Source organism: Pyxicephalus adspersus, chromosome 6, assembly GCF_032062135.1.
Source record: "Pyxicephalus adspersus chromosome 6, UCB_Pads_2.0, whole genome shotgun sequence".
Classification (NCBI taxonomy): Eukaryota; Metazoa; Chordata; class Amphibia; order Anura; family Pyxicephalidae; genus Pyxicephalus; species Pyxicephalus adspersus.
In genome coordinates, this window is record NC_092863.1 from 14,157,771 (window position 1) to 14,178,433 (window position 20,663).

General features: G+C 39.1%; 1 protein-coding gene across 9 annotated transcripts in view; it reads left to right on the forward strand.

The window, feature by feature from the left end:
- GPATCH8 (G-patch domain containing 8) overlaps positions 1–20,663 on the forward strand; it is a 40,423-nt gene that overhangs the window by 14,023 nt on the left and 5,737 nt on the right. For 2 of the 9 annotated variants that reach the window (XM_072414637.1, XM_072414638.1), the window contains exons 3-7: positions 2,076–6,435; positions 10,446–10,490; positions 16,814–16,881; positions 17,721–17,807; positions 19,282–19,425. In XM_072414637.1, the coding sequence (XP_072270738.1) occupies positions 16,855–16,881; positions 17,721–17,807; positions 19,282–19,425 (258 nt within the window). In that variant the 5' untranslated portion in view covers positions 2,076–6,435; positions 10,446–10,490; positions 16,814–16,854. Of the gene's footprint in view, positions 1–344; positions 6,436–10,445; positions 10,491–12,253; positions 15,868–16,813; positions 16,882–17,720; positions 17,808–19,281; positions 19,426–20,663 lie in introns of those variants that run through there. The other 7 variants (XM_072414641.1, XM_072414644.1, XM_072414642.1 and 4 more) reach the window with 7 other exon arrangements.

Here is a 20,663-nt window from a genome sequence, read left to right on the forward strand (position 1 = left end):
ATCTAAAGGTATGTGTTAAGGCTTCATCATCAAGATAAAATTCCTAGAAATTCAATCCGAAACGCAACTCCTCTAGTCATCTATGAACACTTTTACATAAAGTTTGCTTTCTGTTTCATAAAGCAGATGAACGTTGGACAAGTTCTGCGTCATGAAGAGTAGGTCAGGGGCTGGATGTTTAGCAACAGTTGTTTGTTTGGAGAGTTCAGGCAGGAATGAGGTTCCTAAGGGAGTGTTAGCCGGCCTCTGCAGCAATATCTGTGGGGAAGAGTGTGGTGTTGGGCTATGGCAGATCTCTGGGAGTCTACAGATACTAGCCTTGCACTTCCAGTTGTGAACATGGGTGTCTGGGCTGCATTTAGAATGGCATCCCGGAGATATTGATGCTGTTTTAGCAGTCACAAAGGGAGAACTTGCACATTCCCATGGAGTGCATCTGGCAGGATCTGTGGACTCTGAGACTGCCTGGGTCCAGCTTGGCCAATGTTAACCCTTCCCCTATCGGAAGGTTCTTGAAATGAACCAGGCCGCGAGCAATAAAGAAGGGTTATTTACTGGCGCCAAGTTGGGCGACGCACGGCATAGCCTGACTCAACAACTTCCTCTCTGTCCGGCCTTGGTGGTGTCAACTTGTAGTGAGCTGCAGGGCTTGGTTTTGAGGGGCTGGTCGGGGTCTCTCAGCCCTGCAAGTATGCATGAGATTACCACAGTGAGCATTCAGTTCTAAATACAGAGCACGCTGAGCTGAACTTAACACCCACTCAAGAGCTGGTGGAGGTGGAGTGATGAGAGCAAAATAGAGGTAGTATGTTATGACATCTGTTCACTGGCAGTCTGATAGTCTTTTCTTGTGCGAGCCCAACATAGACACAAGTCATTAGGCCCATGCTTTTCCCCTGTTGATGGCATGATTTTTACATTAGCTCTAGTGACCCCTTCTTTTTCACAACATATCACAGCAACTAGTCACCCAGATACTGTACGTTCCATTTTTATTAAAACAATTTTATCTATACGGTGCATTCCTTTATTTTACTTTTTTGTTTCAATGATATCTATACTTGTCTGAGGAACACTATAGTCACTACCTCTGTTTTGCTCGCCATGCTTTGGTTGCAGATAAATTATTGATCTCCAGCCACACAGGATACAGATTGAATGAATCGGTTGGGTTTCATCTGTTGGAACGTGTACTTACAAAGCCTTTGTTGCTGCACCAGCCTTTAATGCCAAGACCTTTGTGTGTTGGCTCTATAAAGACTGTTGCTGTATAGGGTGAATGAGCTTTTCTTACTGATGGACCCACTTCTCTAAATGCTATCAGGGTAGGTGTTTGCTGTTGGCGTTATTGACACTCTGCTGATTGCTGGATGAGCCCAACTAGAGCACGCAGTGTCCAAAGCCAGTCCAGTGGTCAGCAGAGTCTCGGAAAGGATAGACGCCAATCTGCTTCGTAGAAAACATTTCGCTCTTTGGTAGGTGGATCCAGACACTGCTCGCTTAGACAAGGCATTTGTCATGGCAGGCATTTCCGAACCCAAACAGTACATGCAAGGAGGTGCAAGATCTATCTGCCAGTGAGTACTGATCAACATGTTATCCAAGAGAAGCTCAGGCAGTTGTGCAGCTGCAAAGGCTTGTAGGTACGAGTCCTCAACAAGGGGTTTTAATGGCTGGATGACTTTCCCCAGCAGGCACTGCTCTTGACTGGCTCTGTAAGTGATGCCAATGTCTGCCAAGTGCATCCATCACCCTTTTACCAAGTGCCATCTTCTCTCCCTTTTTAACTTTTTTTTTTTTCTTTCTTCATCCTATCCCATTTCCTTTCCTCTTGCCCATCTCCTCTGTAACCCCTTCCCCCCAGCACTTAGCCCAGTCCTCCAGTTTACAATCCTTCATATTACTTTGTCTATGCCTTTTTCATTTCACTTTTGCTTTCATATATCTATATTAAGCCTTTAACTTGCAAGCAGTGGCTTGGTGACAATGCAACGAAAACATTAAAATAGAAACAAAAACAAAAAAAAAAAAATCTGTGTTTCTTACTGTGTTACATTTAATTGTTCCTTTGACAGCCCTGTTTTTAAAGCCAGGTTCGTATTTCCACTCCACTTGTATTATCTTTTGGAAACTAGCAATGCTTTCCCCATTTTTTGTCTCTTTTTTTAACCTTTCTTGTAGAAAGCTCATAGTGATTTTTTCCCCTCTCTTACCCAAGCAGAGTGCCTCCCCTCTCCTTAGCAGTCTGATCTCGCCCACTTCGATGTTTCACTTTAGTGCTCTCGTGAAGTTTTTGGTTACATTTAGTTTCATATATTACTGGTAAAAAAAATTCTCATTTGTGTGTTTACAAGGTGGCCTATAGTCTGAGTGGGGCTCTTCCAAATGTATACAATTGGCAATAGTATATTTTATGTAGGGCCAACACTGCAGAGCTGTTCCGCTTTACCTTTTTTTCTAGTTCATAGATCTTATTTGCCATCATTTTTAGAACGTTTGACCTTTCTGTGTATTAAAAATAATCCAATAAGTGAACCCCTATTGGTCATGAAGTCCTTAGGATATTGGGAAAGCTAGTTGCCAAAGCTTAGCCATAAAGCCAGCCTGCTGCACTGGAAAGAATTGGGTAAAGGGCTCTATAACATTGCACGTCAAGCTAGGAACTATGACCATGTCCCCTATGACAATGCATGGGATTGCTGAGGCATGCTACAGTAGGACAGACAAAAACTAGAAAGGTTGATTGGAAGTAAATATAGCTACTGGCTGCAATTTCTGGTTCTGAATTGGACCTCCCATGCTCCTACCCACATTCCTGAAAAATCTAGGAGAAACCAATGGAGATTGTATTGGATCTTTCATTATTGTAGGGCCATTCATTTTATAATTGTTTTACAATTTGCTTAAACTAAGACCCCAGTAGTATTTAAAAGGCCATTCATTAGTGCATATCAATATATGAGTTTATATCTATCAAAGTCCCATAGACAATCTTAAAGACAATCTTTACTGATCCCATTGCCATTCCAGTGTGAATTTCCCACCAGAAACCACCCGAAAACCGCCAGGTGGTTACTAAAAGCAGAAAGTGGTGCATCAGGCTAGTTGGGTCACAGGGACAGCCATCTGCCTACACCTTCCCTCCCAACATTCTGGAGGGAATATACTGCATATGTATTCATAAAAAGTGTATAAATCTGCAGGCGACACGTCCGTGATGTGTGTTTATACATTTTGTTGGACACGAGTTCACTTAGGTTGCATCATTTCCCAGGCCCTAATTACTGTTGGGGTTTTCCAAAATATTTCTTCACAATCTGTCATACTGGGTTTTCCAGTCTTCAAGATTGAGTGCTGTTTTGTTCATTCTGTTTGGCAGACTTGGTGTTTTTGAGAATCCTTTGGCAGGGTGTCATGTTTTCCATTCTCTGTAGCAATCCTTTTTGTTGGATTTATTTATTTTAGTATTTTTACAAGGGGGGAAAACTTTCTCCATGGCACCTTGACCTACAGAAATGTGGTTCCACACATTCAGAACCTTATAAAAACAGCTTTTGGCACATTTCCCAAACCAAGGCTATGTTGTTGTCGCAGACCAATAGCTGTCCAAGCAAGTTAGTTGTACTTGCAATGACAGATTGGTCCTTACCAAGCAGAAATATCAGCGTTGCCATATGCGGGCAACTTATCAATGCAGCTTGAAAGTCTGCTCTAGAACCATTAAAAAGTTTTTCTTTAACTTACACTATTTAAGGTATTGCTGCTGCCTAAATCACGAATAGATGTATACAGCCTTGCTTAGATCCTTTCCTAATCTCCCTTAGAGCCCCAAATACACACCAATTTATGAATATTGTGACCTCGGATGACAGAGTTAAACCTTGACCTGAACTAATAGAGTGGCATTATAGGTAGGGGACATTTTACAGCACAATCCCAGTTATTACTTTACAAAAGAGTGGATGCAAGGAACATTCCAAACCTTTCTGAAAATCTTGCTGCCTGCACTCCTCTAGAGTCATTAAAGTCTGGTTTATTCCACATTCCCCAGTAACTTCTAGAACTGACACGCATCTCTTTTCACGTTACCAATTAGTTGCCCATCCACTTAGTCAACAAAAAGATTGTGTACACACGGTGGCCTATGTATGGACATGTGTTTCATTTGTAAGTCGGTAGGATTTGGGTATACCCATATGATGATCAGCCAGCCTAAAATCTGTAATTTATCCCATATTTCAGTTAATGCCATGGTGGTGTTTACAAATCATGGTGTTTCTAGCCCATAGCTGTCTATAGTAACCTCTGATTACGCTGCTCTTCTGCAATGCGCCTTTGTGCATAGGAATGCAGAACAAGACTCCCTTCTATGTTCAGTCTGCAGTATGAGTCACCCACCCACCCTCCTTCAGCCTTTCTCTATTGTTCCCCCCTCCCATTTCTTAGTGCCTTGTAGTGCCTCCCCTCCATTGCACAGAAATATTGTCTCCATAGAACACTGCATTGTCTGTATACAGACCTGGCTCAGTCTATTTGGAAAGGACAATGATCTGTACTGGTAATCATTTTACTACACACTAGTTTATAGATTATATACATTCTAACAACTGTAAAACACGTCAAGGTCCTTTTATAGATGTTTGGAACACTGTGCAAGTCTTCCTTGAAGCAGAGCAAAACTTCCCAGTTATATTTATACTTTCTATAGATTATATACGTTCAGATGTCTCTTAGCTTTACGGCAGCCATCCTTTAATTTTTTTTTTGGTCATTCAGATTTTATTACCATTATAATATATGCCTCATCTCTAGTTGGATTTTAAGGAATTTATAGGCCTATGAGATTTGTGCCCAGCATGTAAAGGATATAATTGGGGGTGTTCTGTTACTTTCAATTTCATTGTAGCCATTAGACCTGATTGCCTAAAGGGAAGATGAGACACTCTGCTGGGACCCCCCTTCCTCCCATGCCTCTCTGTTTTTGCTTTATCATTTGCACTTACACATCCTTGGCTGTTAACCCTGTCCTGTCTCACCCTTTTTTGCATTAGAGGCTATGCAATCATTCATGAATCCTATTTGATAAAGCCAGGCCTACAGGTGTACCTCTTCTTCTGTTTACATCTCTCCCATGATTACTCTTGTCTGAATAACACTAACACCAATGGTTTCCTCTTGAAAAACGAATAAAAATAACATATTTGCTGCATGCTTTTAGTTACGTCTGAGATGATCAAAAATGTCATTGAGAAAGCTAAGTTGGAAGCCAAATGTATATACGAGTCTTGCTACAGTGTTGGCTTCTGGGTCACTCACAAGTCCATGTCTGAGAGTTTCCCTATCAGGGGATGAAGTGTGCTGTCCCATTAAGGGTTAACAAGAGCAAAACTTTTTGAAACTTGAAAATCTGTCCTGTAGGTAAAATTATGAACCATCATATGATCATTAAGAAAGACTGATGCCTTTCCAAATTGAAATAAGAGTTTGGATTCTTACCTTTTCATTCAACAGTAACCCAAAATACTTCAGTATGAGTGCCAAAGGTGATTTTGAACAAGTATCAACTTTGCGCAATCCATTGGAACTCGCAGTCTTCATTGCAGAAGGATAGCTAGTGTTTAAATTGCCATTTATGTGCACCAAGCTGCCTTTTAGGCTTACTGGAAATTTAATGATATTTTACACATAATGATTAAAAAGCTCCCATGGTTAATTTTTCAAAATTGACGCTGAAGTGGGTAAGCAGGCTGCCAATACACGTTGCAATAGAGAAACTCACATTGCACATTTATTTCTGTGTGAGTATACTATTAGAGGCCCCAAATGCCACTATACAGTTGTTTTCCTATTGAACAAGTTAAATATCCAACATAGGTCTCAGTCATCCAACTGGGGTAAATGAAATTGGAATTTTAACTCTCTTTAGCTCTCTTTGGGACAATACCTTCCTTGTGGTCCAGGTGATGGCTAGGTGTTTGTCTTATGCTTTGTGTTTCCCTGGTTTCATTTTGAACTTGTATCCATGTATGTCTCTACCAGACACCCCAGCAAATGATTTGTTTCTACAGATTACTGATGAGCCAGTAAGAATACCACCTTACCCTATCAGACCATAGTGTAGGGAGCACAGTGTTTTTTGTCACCATACACTTAGCTTTTTTATTATTTATTCCTTTTGAAATTTACGGTAGACTTTATATTTATATACTTTTTTGTTTATTTTCTTTGCATGACTGTCAGTTCTCACAAACTTTGGTCACCAGTGGAGAGTAAATGATCAAAGGGAGGGGGGGGCAAATTTTATTACTGGAATATTTTCGTGTTTCTTTTTTTCCCCCTCCTTCTTTCCCCTATCCATCCAGGATAACATTGGACATCGCTTACTACAGAGGCATGGGTGGAAGCTTGGTCAAGGCCTGGGGAAATCTTCTCAGGGTAAGTCATCTTTTGATGTTTCTTTTTTTTTTTTTAATTTTTTTTTTCTCAATGTGTTTATGAAAATGATTTTGTGATTGGATGTACTCTCCCTCCCACCCCCCTTTTCATTTCATACCTTTTTACTCTTTTCCTTTCAATTCTGTTTTGCATTGACAAGAAGAAATGGTTTAGAAGACTAACATCATCTTAATATGTAGTTGCATGATTGAAAAAAGAGAGGGTGCATTTGCAACCTCAGTTACTTATTTAGGTGAGGCGGTGGTAGGCAGTAAGGTAGTGAGCTCCTCTGCCACTCATCTCTGGGGAACAATAGTGATCAGGTAGGAAAATCTAAACTTATCAGTTACTTTCACAAGCCAAGTCAGCTAGGAAGTATTGTGATGGGTCATCTCATATCTGTGAGAAGCATGAACAGTAAGGGGAATTTTTATTGTTCTTTCTTGAGACTCCTTAAGTACTGAGGATGCGAAAGTGGTGGCCTTCCTTACTTTTCTGTATCCATTCTGCATTTTCTTAACATTGGAAGACCAGCCTTTTGACCTCCAGGTTTTTTATGACTTCAGTAAATGGCAACCCTTTAAATGCCTGTTATAAAAAAAAGTTTTTTTTCAGCAGTGGGACTGAGGATATCTGGCGTTTGCTGTTATTTAGTTGGGAATGCAAACTATAGCTGATATATAGGAAGTTTCCAGAGCACCAGTTTCAAGTGTAAGGGCTGCTCTTACATCCAGTGCAAATTAATATCTTGATTAAGAAAGTCCGCTAAATATCTTATATAGTTGAGTGGTGTTCCTGTGACCTTTTCTCTCTTAGCTTAGAACCCACTGCATGACTGGGCCTAATCTGTGTCCTCCTTAACATTTTGCGCTGTAGATTGGTACAAGGTTCTACAAAGTCTGGTATTTTCTTTTTTACCTTACAGGGCTATTTATTGTTGTGGGACACAAAAGCGTTTGCAATTTAATACAACACACTACCATATATTGTGTTGTACTGCTTACAATAGGTCAGCCATTTATTTGATTAAATGGCTGACTTGATGTATTCCATATGTGTAGAATAACACAATGTCAACCTTATTCAGCAAATGATTGGAAAGGCAGCATAGGAGGAAGTAACTTCCAAATCTTTCTTACCTGGTCAGGACATCTTTGTGTTGTTCCTTCTCAATAACTTTAATTCCAGGTATATGTTCTGTTTCCAAGCAGTACATTTTTGTACCTTTTGAAGAATCTAAAAGCACAGTAAACTTTGTGAGTGCTCACAGAATGGCATCAGAGTAGACAATGTATTTTTTTTCCACCTATTTACATCATCTCGGTAGGAAAAAAATCTTCAGAACCTTAGGTTAGCCATAAGCATTTCAAAAACTTGTTAGGTTAATGTCCCCCCCGTTTCCTCCATAGTCTGTTATTGACATATAACTATAGTAGGAACATTAGATTGTGTGCTCCCCTGAGTGATGACAGATGACTATAAACTATATGTAAAGCACAGCAGTAAATGTGAATCCTATATAAACTAAATAATACTTATGTCTTGAAAAGATAGGATGATTGGTTATCCTAAGCAAAGACCGGTCCTTTTGCAGGCAAATTGGCATGTAGACTTCCAAAGCTGCAGTTAACAAACTGCTCCCATCAAGGCAGGACTAGTTTGTACTTTTCCCATTCTGAGAACTGTTTGTTACTGCAAAGCTGGATAAAGAAAAAGCTTTGTGACAATGCAGGCCTTGTTTCATGAAGCTCTGCAGAATTGTACTGATTTTTTCATAAGCTGTTGAGATGATCAAATGTTCACTTTATAGTCTTGTTGTGAGTATCTTCAACCTTGAAGATCTTAAATGGTTTACATGAATATGTAGGTTTTATGTTTTTAGGTTAGTGTGCAATACATTGTAACCAGTCAGTCCAACCTGCTTGTAGCCCTGTCTGACCTGTGTACAATATTTATAGGTTTCAAGTAACCTGACACGTCAAATTGGATATTTAAAGCCTCATTCTTTCCTGCATCTTGTCCGGGTTTATATTACCTTGTATTTCTATGCATCAGATGTTGGCAGCTGTAGAACGGTGTGTGGAGTTTAGGCAATTCAAGGCCTCTTGGAGGAAGATTTAATCCCACAACAGACACTTGAGCTTGTGCTAGGCTAAGACTCAAGAAGACTTTAATTAAAATGAGTCCATATATCACATTCCTCAAGGTGTCATGAGACCCATTCAGATAAAGCACTAGAAACTTTTTGTGCAAAGTAAATATGTGACTTTCAGAAGTCCTTGGGAAAGCTAAGCTAGTTCCTGAATTCAGTGGTTATACATTTAACAAGACTACATAAACCCATCTTCATTTGGCTACTGATCCTACCCATGGTACTATAATATTCTTTGTAAAACAATACTGACCTTGCTAAAAGAACCTACCAAAAAGGGCAGTGTTCTCCGTTACTATAATAAACATGTGGTGTTCACTCAGTGTTGAAAAGCTGAAGCCCTAATCACAAATATTCCACATAGATCAAGTTTTGAGTCATCCATGTTTTTATTTGCTCAATACATTTTACTGTTTTGTATTTATGATCAACTGTGTATGGGGCATTTTTGACCACATCGGTGAGCTTTAGAGGCCATGCCCTGCATTTAAAATGGTTATATGGCTAGTAATTTATGAGGCACTGAACTGACCATCGGCTACATGCCTTACTATAAAGCTCCAGCACTCAACCTTTGGATCACTTTTGAGCTGTTTCTGGCATGTTGCCTAGAGCAATATAATAAATTAGTATCCTCTTGCCGCTGTCACATTCTTGGTGTCCTCCCCACTGCAGGCTACATATTCTTATACATATTCATATTCTTTAAACGCTGAAATATTTCTTTATTTAAAGTAAATCAACCCCACCACTTCCCAGCCGCCCGCTTAGTAGTATTCACCAGTAACAACTATAGTTTAGGGAACATTAATAATTCCTGGGGGGGGGGTTAAAGATGATGAAGTTACTACCTACAGTGCTGCCTTAGGTTTAAAGGTCTAGTAAATAAAGACTTGGGCAAATGCAGGGTTCTTGTAAGCTCACCCTACTTGCTTTTTAGAGATCTCTGCATTTAATGAGAACTATTTAACCTGCAGTTGACCACTTCAGCTGTATCCAGCTACTGTGGCAATATAATTGACTTCTATGGAGAGAAATGTAGCACAACAATTTGTGTACGTGATCTTGTTTGTGTAACCTACTTTTCTCTTCATAGTTCAACTGGAATGCAAAAATGCATCCTAGGAGGTCAAATATACCTGTAAAGCAAAAAGGACGCATCTCAAATGAATATCCATCACAAGCCCTTTGCATTTGTTCATCAGCACAAACCACAAAGCATGCAAATGTATTCCTGGCATTTGGGACAGTTGGAGAGCCTTTTAAACAGGAATTCCAGGTGCAGCAATGGTTGTCAGCAAAGAATTTCCCAAATGGACAATTGCTCTGTTTTGCTAATAAATGGTCATTTTTGCTGGGCATTGTCCAGATGGTCCTCTGCTGGTCATATTGTAATGCCGGCTGGTTTGTATTGTTGATTCATTATGTGATCTAACAATTGTGAGAAACTCATAAAAATAGGATTTGATTTTGTTTTAAAATAGGTAGCCTGATAGCTATAAAAAATGCTGCATATTATATATATATATATTTGAGGATATATATGTTTCTTCTGAATTGAGGAGTAATAGGTTAGGACGAGGGAAAGAAAGGATCGTTGGAGTATTTGTGCCACATGGGTGTAATAAAGAACTCCTAATGGATATCTCAACCAAGCAGCAATTCTGTAACCTTTCTTATTTCATATCTCTAGTTCTCCTAACATTCTCTGGCTTTCACACCTGTTGGGTCAGAGTGCAAGCTCTGAAAACCACCCCTTCCCATCTTACCCCTAAAGAAGCTTCTACCTCCTGCTAAGCCACCTCCCACCCCTTCACCTCGTGATCGCTGCCTAACCAAAAGTGTTTCTTTTTTACAGCATAATACCCCTGGACTTGTTGTGGTGATGGTAAACTTAGCCGTGGTAATTTAAACTTTCTGTTCAGACTGACTACCTTTTTATTTTTTTGTCATCAGTGCACCAATGTTAGGCTTCCTCTCTTTCTGTTCTGTCGTAGCATTCATATAAATATATATATTGCTTGGATCGTCCTTTCTTCCTCTGTTTCTCCATGCACACGTGTCTGATCCTTGTCAATTAAAAAGGGACATGTTAAAAGGGGTGTTTTTATATTAAGTCAATAAAACAATTGCAGCCTGTCCTCCCCATATCTGTCATCTTTTCCACTTTCCTTCTAGTTTTCTAAAAAGTAAAGGCCTCTGGGAAATAAGTGCAAACCAATCTGCAGAAAATTCTAACTTTTTTCCAATATGGATTTTGATTACAATTTTTAGTTTTCTTTTTTTGTGCCATAAAATGGAATTAGTAGCTTTTTTAATAACTGGGTAATGATAGGTTGCAGGCCGTGGCTACAAAAAGGGAAAGGACTTTGGAAAACAGGAACGTGGGTCTTGCCTAAAAAGATGAAATGGGAATTATGACCTGTTTTTGCCTCCCGTGTCTGCCAAAAGAACGGTTTTCTTGTTGCCTATTGGAACCATTTTGCTTCTGTACCGACAGCTGGTTCCAATAGGCATCATTTTGTACTTTCAAATGCTCTTTTGCATGGGACCATGTGTCTCATTCTGACTGAAAAGCGTTAGGCACTTTGATTTAGTTGTTTAATATTAGAGGAGTGTCAGTTCTGGTCTTATTGGAGGCTAATACTTGCTTTTGCATTCAATTGTAAAATAGTGCACCAGGGAGCTTTTTTTTTTTTTTAACACGATCAGTATAATGTCCTTGTCCATTCGGGAACCAGAATATTATTGGAACAATAGTGTTTAGATGTACATTAGACCAAAGACATGAGTTGATTGTAGAAGCAAAAACTGATTCTTTGTTCTATTCTTTGCTCATAGTTTACCTACCCACTATGTTGGTTGATATTCACCAAATAATTGATGTGCACGTTGTCTTACAGGAAAAACTTAGGCTACGTACATACGTCAGATGATTCTTGTCCAATAATCGCCTCAGGGCTGATATCGAATGAGAATCTGGCTTGTGTACAGCGCTCGTCTTTCATGGATCCGTCCTGTCCGATCCTCAAATCGTAATAACAAGTGAAGGGGAGAGACCGTAGCGGGGTGCTGCTTTCTCATTCTTCCCTCTCCATAGAGCAGAACGGCACTATATGTATAGCGCTAGTTCGGTCATTGGAAAGGATTGTGAAAGATCCTTTCTAATGACAATTATTGTACCCAGCCTTAGTATCTGATCTTCCTTTCAGTCAGTCTGCTGCAGGCATGAGGAAGCATTTCTTTGTTCTGTTCTTTTGGGATTTTCTACAAAGTAACCAGATACAGAAAGAGTAATCTGAAAGTGAGAAGCTGCAAAAGGGAGTTGATCTGTCATTCATAAACGCAGCCAAAAACTTTATGGGCACCAAGACTAAAGCTACGTACACACGGCAGATTTTTATCGCCCGATAATCGGCATCGGCCAATTATCGGGCGAAAATCTGCCGTGTGTACAGTCGGTGTTGTCCATCGTCCGGACGACCGACCTGCCGGATCCACGGACGATGGACGACAGCCGATCGTAATGAAAGGGAAGGGGGAGAGCGCGCAGCAGGGTGCCGCTCCGTCGCTCTCCCCCTCCCCTCTCCATAGAGCATGAACGGTGCTGTATGTACAGCATCGTTCATGCATCTTGCAGCCCCTTGTCGTTGGAAAGGATCGTGAAAGATCCTTTCCAACGACAAAAATTGCAAGTGTGTACGCAGCTTTAGGACTCATTACTGAGCCAGCATCTGCCATTTGCACACGAGCATCAAGGTCATAAGCAAAAGGCTTTTGTTTTCCAGTACATTTGGCATGTGAATAAGTGGTGCTTATAAGATTTTCAAGATATGAGTTTTTAGATGAGCTTGTTTCAAGTATCCATCCAATGTCAAAAAATTGGCCAAAAATTAAACCCTATTGCTAGTATTTCTTCATCACCTTCCACTTAAACTAGAACAAAAAGATTGTGGTCTTTACCTTGGCTATTGTATTGTTCATAAACGTTACTTTTATCTACCAGCGTGTTTTCAGTAGTCTAGATTGAATTTTAGCATTGACCTTTACTTTCAAATTTTAAAAAGCCCACAATTAGATTTTTTTTATGTATTGGGAATTTGAAATTCATGAACCATAGATGTTCATACTTTTCAGTTTTGAATAATAAAATGCAAGTGTCCCTTACAAGTTCTCACAAGGTGGATTCCTGTGCTACTTGTGAATATTTACTGTTATATTCTACCCTGTTGTTGTAATATGATTGTTTTTTGTGTTTACAATCCAGATGGTTTATGAATATCCATTTTCCATTATGTGCCCACAGTCTTTTAGACTTTACACATGGCTGTGTGTTGAGTATGTCCCCAGAAAATTGCAGTGTATATGACCTGAATGTTTTATTTGTCTGCCCAAACATGACCTATTGTAAATACCAAAGGATTAAAGGTCTTTATTTACGAAGGGCACCATTGCATATGATGAATTTGTGTGTTTTTGTTTTTTTACAATGGGGTGAATAAAAATATTGAAATCCAATTTTTTGGGGGTTATCAACAAATTGAATAAAAAAAGTTCAGCTTAAACTCCTCTAATATTAAAGAATTAAAAGTTGTTGTCATTTAGCAGTCAGCCATTCTAAGTTCTGCAATTAATACCAATTGACCATAGTGAAAATCATCTACTTATGAAATTTTGCTAAACTATTTCAGGACTCTGTACTCTTTAGTCCTTTCCCTTTTGCGGTGGCCACTGCTTTCCATATTATACCATTGGGTTTTGAAAGAATGAACCTTACACCCATAACGTTATTGTGTATTAAGTCTTGTACATAATGCCATACACTGATCATTGGCCATAGACTTGCATGATGGCCTTACTGACCCCATCTGATGGGGCTGCTTGAAAAGTATTACAATGTGTTCACCGTCCTAGATTGTTTACATAAAGCCTCAGCACTACTTAGTTCCTAACAATTTTTTTTAATTCACAGTGATGCTTGTTGTCCTTTTAAAATATGCATCACCCTTTTTTCTTTTTACGTGAAACCTTGACTGTCTATGACAGGGCTGGACAAACTCCAGGAGCCAAATAGCGAACATGTTTAAAAGTGAAGGAGGAGTTTTTATGGTTTTGAATACATCTATTGCCAATGAAAGCGTAGAATCTCTTGATTGAAGTAGGCCTATACTGCATTAAAATGAAGATGTCACCAGTGTGTCTCCGCATACAACACACATCACTTTCTTATGAATGTGATGATGGCCCTTCTGGGAACAATATAAGCTGCATTTGCAACACGCATGTCCTGGAAGAAATGATGGCGCCTTTCTTATTTGAGTGCTCTTGTCAAATGAAGGTTTATTACAGTTTGTACAGTGTAAAGTATGGTCATAGAATCCTATACTACTGTAATTCACTCCACCGTGTTGACAATCAGAAAAGAGAAGACCTAATATATGCCTTGGAAAAACCTGCCCATAGGGTCCCATATGGGTTGGTTACATGGATAGTTGTTAACTCATTGGTTGGGATTAGGAAATAGTCATCATCCAGTTGCTGAGAAAACCAACCCTTGGCGGAGCAGCTGGGGGTCCCTAAAGTATTGGTTGCTGCAAAGACTAGGGTTGCCCAACTTTTTTCCCCCTCAGTTTTAATGTTGTTAAGTGTAAAACAGCCCCTAGAGTGCCTGTTGGCACAGTAACAATCATGCGGGTGTGTACAATACGTGCATCTTGATGGCTTTGTGCTCCCTTTTTACTAATGACTTTATGTTCAAGCATTTTATAAGCGCAAACTAAGTTATTGACCTGTCAATCTCTCCTTTAGATGAACCTCCTGGCTCCTGAGTTTCTCATAAATTTGTCCGTCTCTGATCTATGATACAGGATAGATTTCAATAACATATTTTTTCCTCTCCTGGTGCAGTTCACATGACCATGTTCCCGGCATACAAAAACACATTTCACCAAATATCCCACATTTGTACCTATTCACTGTGATCTGACTATAATTGACATGCTTCCGGTTGGTTTGATGTATTCTATTTAACAGCCATCCAGAATCTTACAGATATTATGGGCACTTATTGAAGAGTTCCATTAGCATTGATCCTCCTCAGAGCTTTGTGTGCATTTAATGGAAATATAAAAAGCTGACTATGAAACCAGGCAAGGAAGACAGTATTCCAATGGAATTGTTGTTTTCTGATTCCGTTGTGGTGCAAACTTTTTTACCCAAATAAAATCAGCACATGCTTATCTGACCACTGTTGATCTATATTATGAAAATGTATTCATATAGTTGGAATTTTTGTATTTTTCCCTGGCAACCCAGTTGTAATCTATTTCTTGCTATCCAACCAAGCTTTTCAAGCTTCAGATAGAACTATTCAAAGGTGCAGTTGAAACCACATTTCTCCACTTCTGACTGTTCTCTGATCAGTTGTATTGGCAAATATCAGCATAGCAAAGATCAGTAAGAGGTTGGAATATATAAAGATCAAGTATCTGATCTCTGGAGTATTAGCAAATCTTAGAAGTCTAGCTTTTTTTTTCAATTTAGTATAATATTCAGATCCAGAACCTCTCTCAGAACTTTATGGGTTGGTGCCCAAAGTTTGTGAAACTCCATACAATATTGCTTTTGTCTGGAGTGCACCGGGTTTGATTTCCAGTTCGTTCCCACCTCTCATCACCCTCTAGAATTCACCAGCCGTTAAAGTGTGTTTAAAGACAAAACTTTATTTTGCATAGTGTAAAAGCATTGGAATCCCTGGTATGTTTTCAATAATTTTTGCTTGATATTGGTGACCAGAGATGAAAAATCCAAAGTGTTTCAGTTGTCACAAGAACAAGGTGGATGGGAAGAAATTTTAAGTGGGTGGTAGTCCTTGTATTGTGTCCTAACTTATCAGTACCTACCCAGAAACAGGTGGGTGGTTACGGAAAAGTGTTGAATGGTGCACCCGGCTAAAAGGGGCTGGGGAGAACACTGTATGGAGATATCTCTTTTTGAAATATCTCCTTTTCTTTTTGCTTTGTATCTGGGACTAAATTTCCTAGATAATGAGCAGCAAAAAAAAAAAAAAAAGCCTTACAGGGGTCCTATTTATTACCTGCACTATGCAAAGCAAAGACATATTGGTAGTCCTTTGTATTACCCGTCCTGTAATTAATGTATAGATGTCTCCAGACTAAACTAGAACACAAGGTTGAACTAGAATAAACTAAAAAAAAGTTTGAAGAAACCTTAACAAATCCTTACAGCTGTGACTGCACCAGAACTTTTACACAAGCAAGGTAATAATTAGGGCCTTTTGGCCAACCCTATAGGCCACTAAGTAGAGCTGGCGCTTTAGTGGTTACGTTAACAGTCCTGGCCCAATGGTATAATGTCCAGGTGTGTGCCACATAATGTTCCAGGTAGCTGGGCAAGCACATATTAACATTTTGTCTTTTTACTCAAGGTGAGTGACACAAGCAGGTAAGTTTCCCTCCTCTCCCTGTGTCCTGGACTTACATCCCATTGTGATGTAATCTAAACTGGAATCTGCACCAGTCTGAGAACAGCTGCGGTAGTGAATTGCCTGTCTGCTGCTCCTTATATTTTATCTCCCCCTTCCCTCCCTTGCTTTGGCTGGTTGTGAGTGGATTTCGGAAACTCCTTGAAGCAATTAAACAAAATAAAATTCAATCTGCTGCTAGTTTGATTTAGTTGAGTCAATTCTTTATTTGCATTTAGTCTTTTTCACAGCTTACTGATCAGTCCATGACCAGGTTTACATGGGTGGGAATTGGGTTCTGTTCACCAGTGGTTACGTTTGGCTTGGTGGCCCTTGTATAAGGAGGTGTCAGAAATGATAGTTTGGATTGATATCAACCATTTAACCTTCGATGTTCCAGCTGCATGTTGGAAGATAAAAGGCAATGCAGTCTTCTCCATCTGACACTTTCCTACACAATGTCACAATATCCTAGCCATCGCAGTTTGGGTTGGAATTAAATGATTTTTCTGTGCCACTAGTTCATTACTTTCTAAGGAAACACAGTCCACATCTGAGATTGTGGACCTTCATGTTTTTTAGTGGTAAGCTGTGAGAATGACTTTTGTTTGGTCCACTGTAGCTTTCTGGTCTCTGCACTCCAAGGCAAGATTTTTCTAACCACCCAAAACCCATTGTGTAACTTCTTAGGTCTGTCCTACTCATCCCTCGCTTACCTTCTTCCCTATCTGTTTCTTCTGCAGGCAGAACCGATCCTATCCCAATTGTTGTTAAATATGATGTCATGGGAATGGGCCGTATGGAAATGGAGGTGAGTGAATGCAGTTTGTACATTCCCAAAGGTAAATGTTGGTGCATCCAGACGCCTAATTCAGAAATTTCTCCTACATTCTGCAGCTTAAGACACACATTGCTGTTTGATGTTCCCCTTTTATGAATTCTCTGCTATATCTTGTCTTTTGACAACAGTCTGACAACCAAATAACTTTTATTTAAGAGGCCTTTGGCAATATCAGCATCGTTAGACTTAATATACATTTTAGTTGGTGGTTCGTATAGATATCTGGTGTAAGAACCAAAAATAAGAGCATTCATTATATTTTGCACTTACCACAAAGTTCAGATAATAGTAGTAAAGTTCAGATAATATGATTCTGTGTTATTTTGGCTAACTCCAGATTATTCTTTAAATCTATGTGAATATCACAAACACATCATACCAGTTGTGAAGGGTGGTGGTGAAAGGGTGATAATTGTAACTGGATTTGCATCCACAAGACTTTGGCACCTTGCTGTCACGGTCTCAACTATAATTTCCTCTTTTTACCAAAGTATTCTAGAGTCAAATGTAAGTCTTTCTATGACAGCTAAAGCTTAGCTGAGATTGAGTCCTACAGAACAAGGTTCTCTGACACACCAGCAAACCTACAACAGAATTGCTAAAAAAATCCAGACCTTAACCTAATCGAAAATGGGAATTTGAAAGCAGAGGATTCAAATCCTTTTACCAGGTGATTTGTTTTGCCCTGAACCTAAAACTGTAGGATTTTGTTTTCTCAAGACTGTAAAGGATTTCCACTTTTCATAGAAGCTGTGTTAAGTTACAGATACATAATAATAAAGAAATGTTTTTTTGGTGTCTTTTACCAGCTGGATTATGCAGAGGACGCCACTGAGCGAAGACGTGTGCTGGAGGTGGAAAAGGAAGATACACAAGAGTTAAGACAGAAATACAAGGTATTCTGTTTCACACTTTTCTGAATATGTTGGTGTTTTCATGTCCTGTGTCGGTGTTAGATTATACCTGCCAAACCCCATTAACTTTCAAAGCAAATTCTCTGAATCTTGAGATGTTTGCATGTCTTGGCAGATGTGACGCTCTAAAACTCAAACCTGCAGTCTTCAGGAGCTCCATGGCTGAAACCGTGTATGAAAGGCTTGGTAGTTCTGTTTTCTGGCCCTCATGTCAATAGCAATGAATACTGTTAAAAAAAAAAAAAAAAAAGAGCATTTAAAAAAAATTGCAGGGGGTGGATATTGTGCATTTGAAACATGGAAATGTCAGATGCTATAGGTTTGAAGAGAGCAGGTACAGATGGCGAAGTTGTGCTAAGTAATAACCCTACTATAATGCAGTATACCCCTAGTTATAATTACTGTGCAGTTTTGTTAAGCACTAGAGGGGATTAAACTACAAACTAGGGCTTAGGGTCCTTTGTTCTAGGTGAAGTGAGCCAGTGGTCAGTTCCCTAAGTGATGACTTATTTTCTATTTAGAGATTTATAGGTCACTTGTTGCAGGCTGAAATCAGCTGTCACTAGTCTGTCTGAATTGTTCGTGCGTTCCAATAATAATCCACTAGTGGGAATATGTTTTGTCGTTCCAGCTCTCTAGTGGTTTAAGAAATATATTAACAATGGTAGCACATTCCAGAGTAAAATGGTTCTACAGGAAGAGGGTAAAAATGTTGAAACTCTCATGTAGATACTAGAACATATGACATCCATGATCAGTCTGTAATAGTTTAGCAAAGTTGTCCTCTTTCATATGAATACCTTTCAGGAAAGAGTTTGACGGTGATGTACGGGAGTTAATGATCAAGCTATTTTTGATTTAATATAATATATAGGGGCTAGTACTTCTTCAGCTCCCCACATGTTAAGTAAACTGTCATGGCAGTCCTAAAAAAGGATGAAGTCAATGACTTTTCTCGAACTGCAATTTCCAATTTTTTTTTCAAGCGTGCACTGCATGGTGCTAATTATTGCTCCCAAAGGATTTGCAGAATCACATATGCCATCTACTTGGATTTTTCACAGCCATTTCCTATTTCCCCATAGGGCACTAATCTTAATCTGAGTGAAAAAGTTACCTTTCATGAATTATTACTATCCACTGGTGCATTGTACACTATTTTTCTCAACTTTAGTGGTGTTAGCTTAGTGTGTGTGTTAGATTAGACCATTTTTCCAAGTATGTGCTTTATAGCTGTTCGGCTTTAGATCTATAGCTGCCTTTGTCTTGCTTTCTATGTGAAGCTTGAAGTGTGGGACTTCCAGAGGAGTCTGTTAAGTAATGATCACTGGTTTGTACTGACATCTAATGGCCAGACACTGGAATTTATAGCTCTCTAGCTGTGAACAACATTCTAAACACCAGCATGGCTTGTCAAGAGTTATACCTAAATTTTGATGTCCTTTGGTTTGTGCAGGAATTTGTTGACAAAGAGAAAGCCATAGCGAAAGCTCTGGAGGAGCTGCGTGCAAACTTCTATTGTGAGTTATGTGACAAGCAGTATCAGAAACACCAAGAGTTTGACAACCACATCAATTCATATGACCACGCTCACAAACAGGTAAAGTGAAGGCAGAACTTTGTTCAAAGTTATCAGTCAGCTGAATTTATATATCTAAATTCCTATTGTATGATAAGCTTTGTTTTGCACCCCTTTCCCCATCCCGAAAGATTTTTCAATTCCTAATCCCAGGCAAATGGCTTAATAAATTGAGGAAATGCATATATAAGAACTGTTTTACTTGCCAAACGATTTATTTTCGGTCCTGATTTTGCACTGCCAGCCTGTAAACCTGATTTTCTACAGTTATAGAAGCAGCAAACCAAAGAGCTCATCTTTCAGTTAATGTTCCTTATCCTTACCAGCATGACACTGCACAAAGTAAATTTCAGGTACCTAAACTAGCTGAGTATAAAAATACACCTAATATAGTCTAAATTTCCCCCTTTTCTTTCCTCTCAAGATTTTTTTTTTTGTCTCAAGCAATTTCCCTGTTAAATCACAATCTTGGTGTGCATTTTTTGTGCTGGATAAACTTTTATTTCCAGATTTAAATTCTGACTTGGAAGAGGGAGCCCTGTTTCCTGAAGTGACCTATTTTTGTTGCTTCTTTTCCCAATGAGTGTACTTTACTGGTAACTAAGGCTCTCAATGAAGACTTGAGCCAAGTCTCAGAGGTGTGAGGCATAGCCCAGAATTCAAGTAACCAAAACACATTGTATACTAAAGGTGCAAAGTGAAAATATTAGCAGGCATGTTTTAATGTAGGGAATTTATAATTCTTTTGAAAGCTAACAATTGAGTCCTTTTCGTTTTTTATTGACCTTTTTTATGCCAGGACAGATAGGCAACTGAAATTTTAGAAGGAGATCTCAACAGTGGCAGACCCCATAAAGATTTAAAGTGTTGTTTAAATTGTATTATATTGCCACTTACCAGTCCTTTGATTAGTTGACTGCTTTTTTTTTTCACTTTGGCAACATTCTTGTTTTCCTTCTAATTCTGAACTATTCCCCACCCCTGAGGATTAGGTATCTTGCATACCTTATTAATGTTTTACGTCTGTTTTTCTTTCTTAATTTGTCCTGTATTCAAAATAATACTCTGCTAATTTAGAGACGAGTAGGTATAATGCTTTCAGAGGATTAAATCTGGAACTTCAGAGTGAGGAGGTTAAAGTGTTGTATCCATTTATGGGAAAAGAACATTGCTCCCAAATTGCCTTGGAGCATTTCAGCTTAGGCAGCCTTTCTAGTTCCTTAGAAGTTTTGTGTCATACTACAACAAACTATCATGAA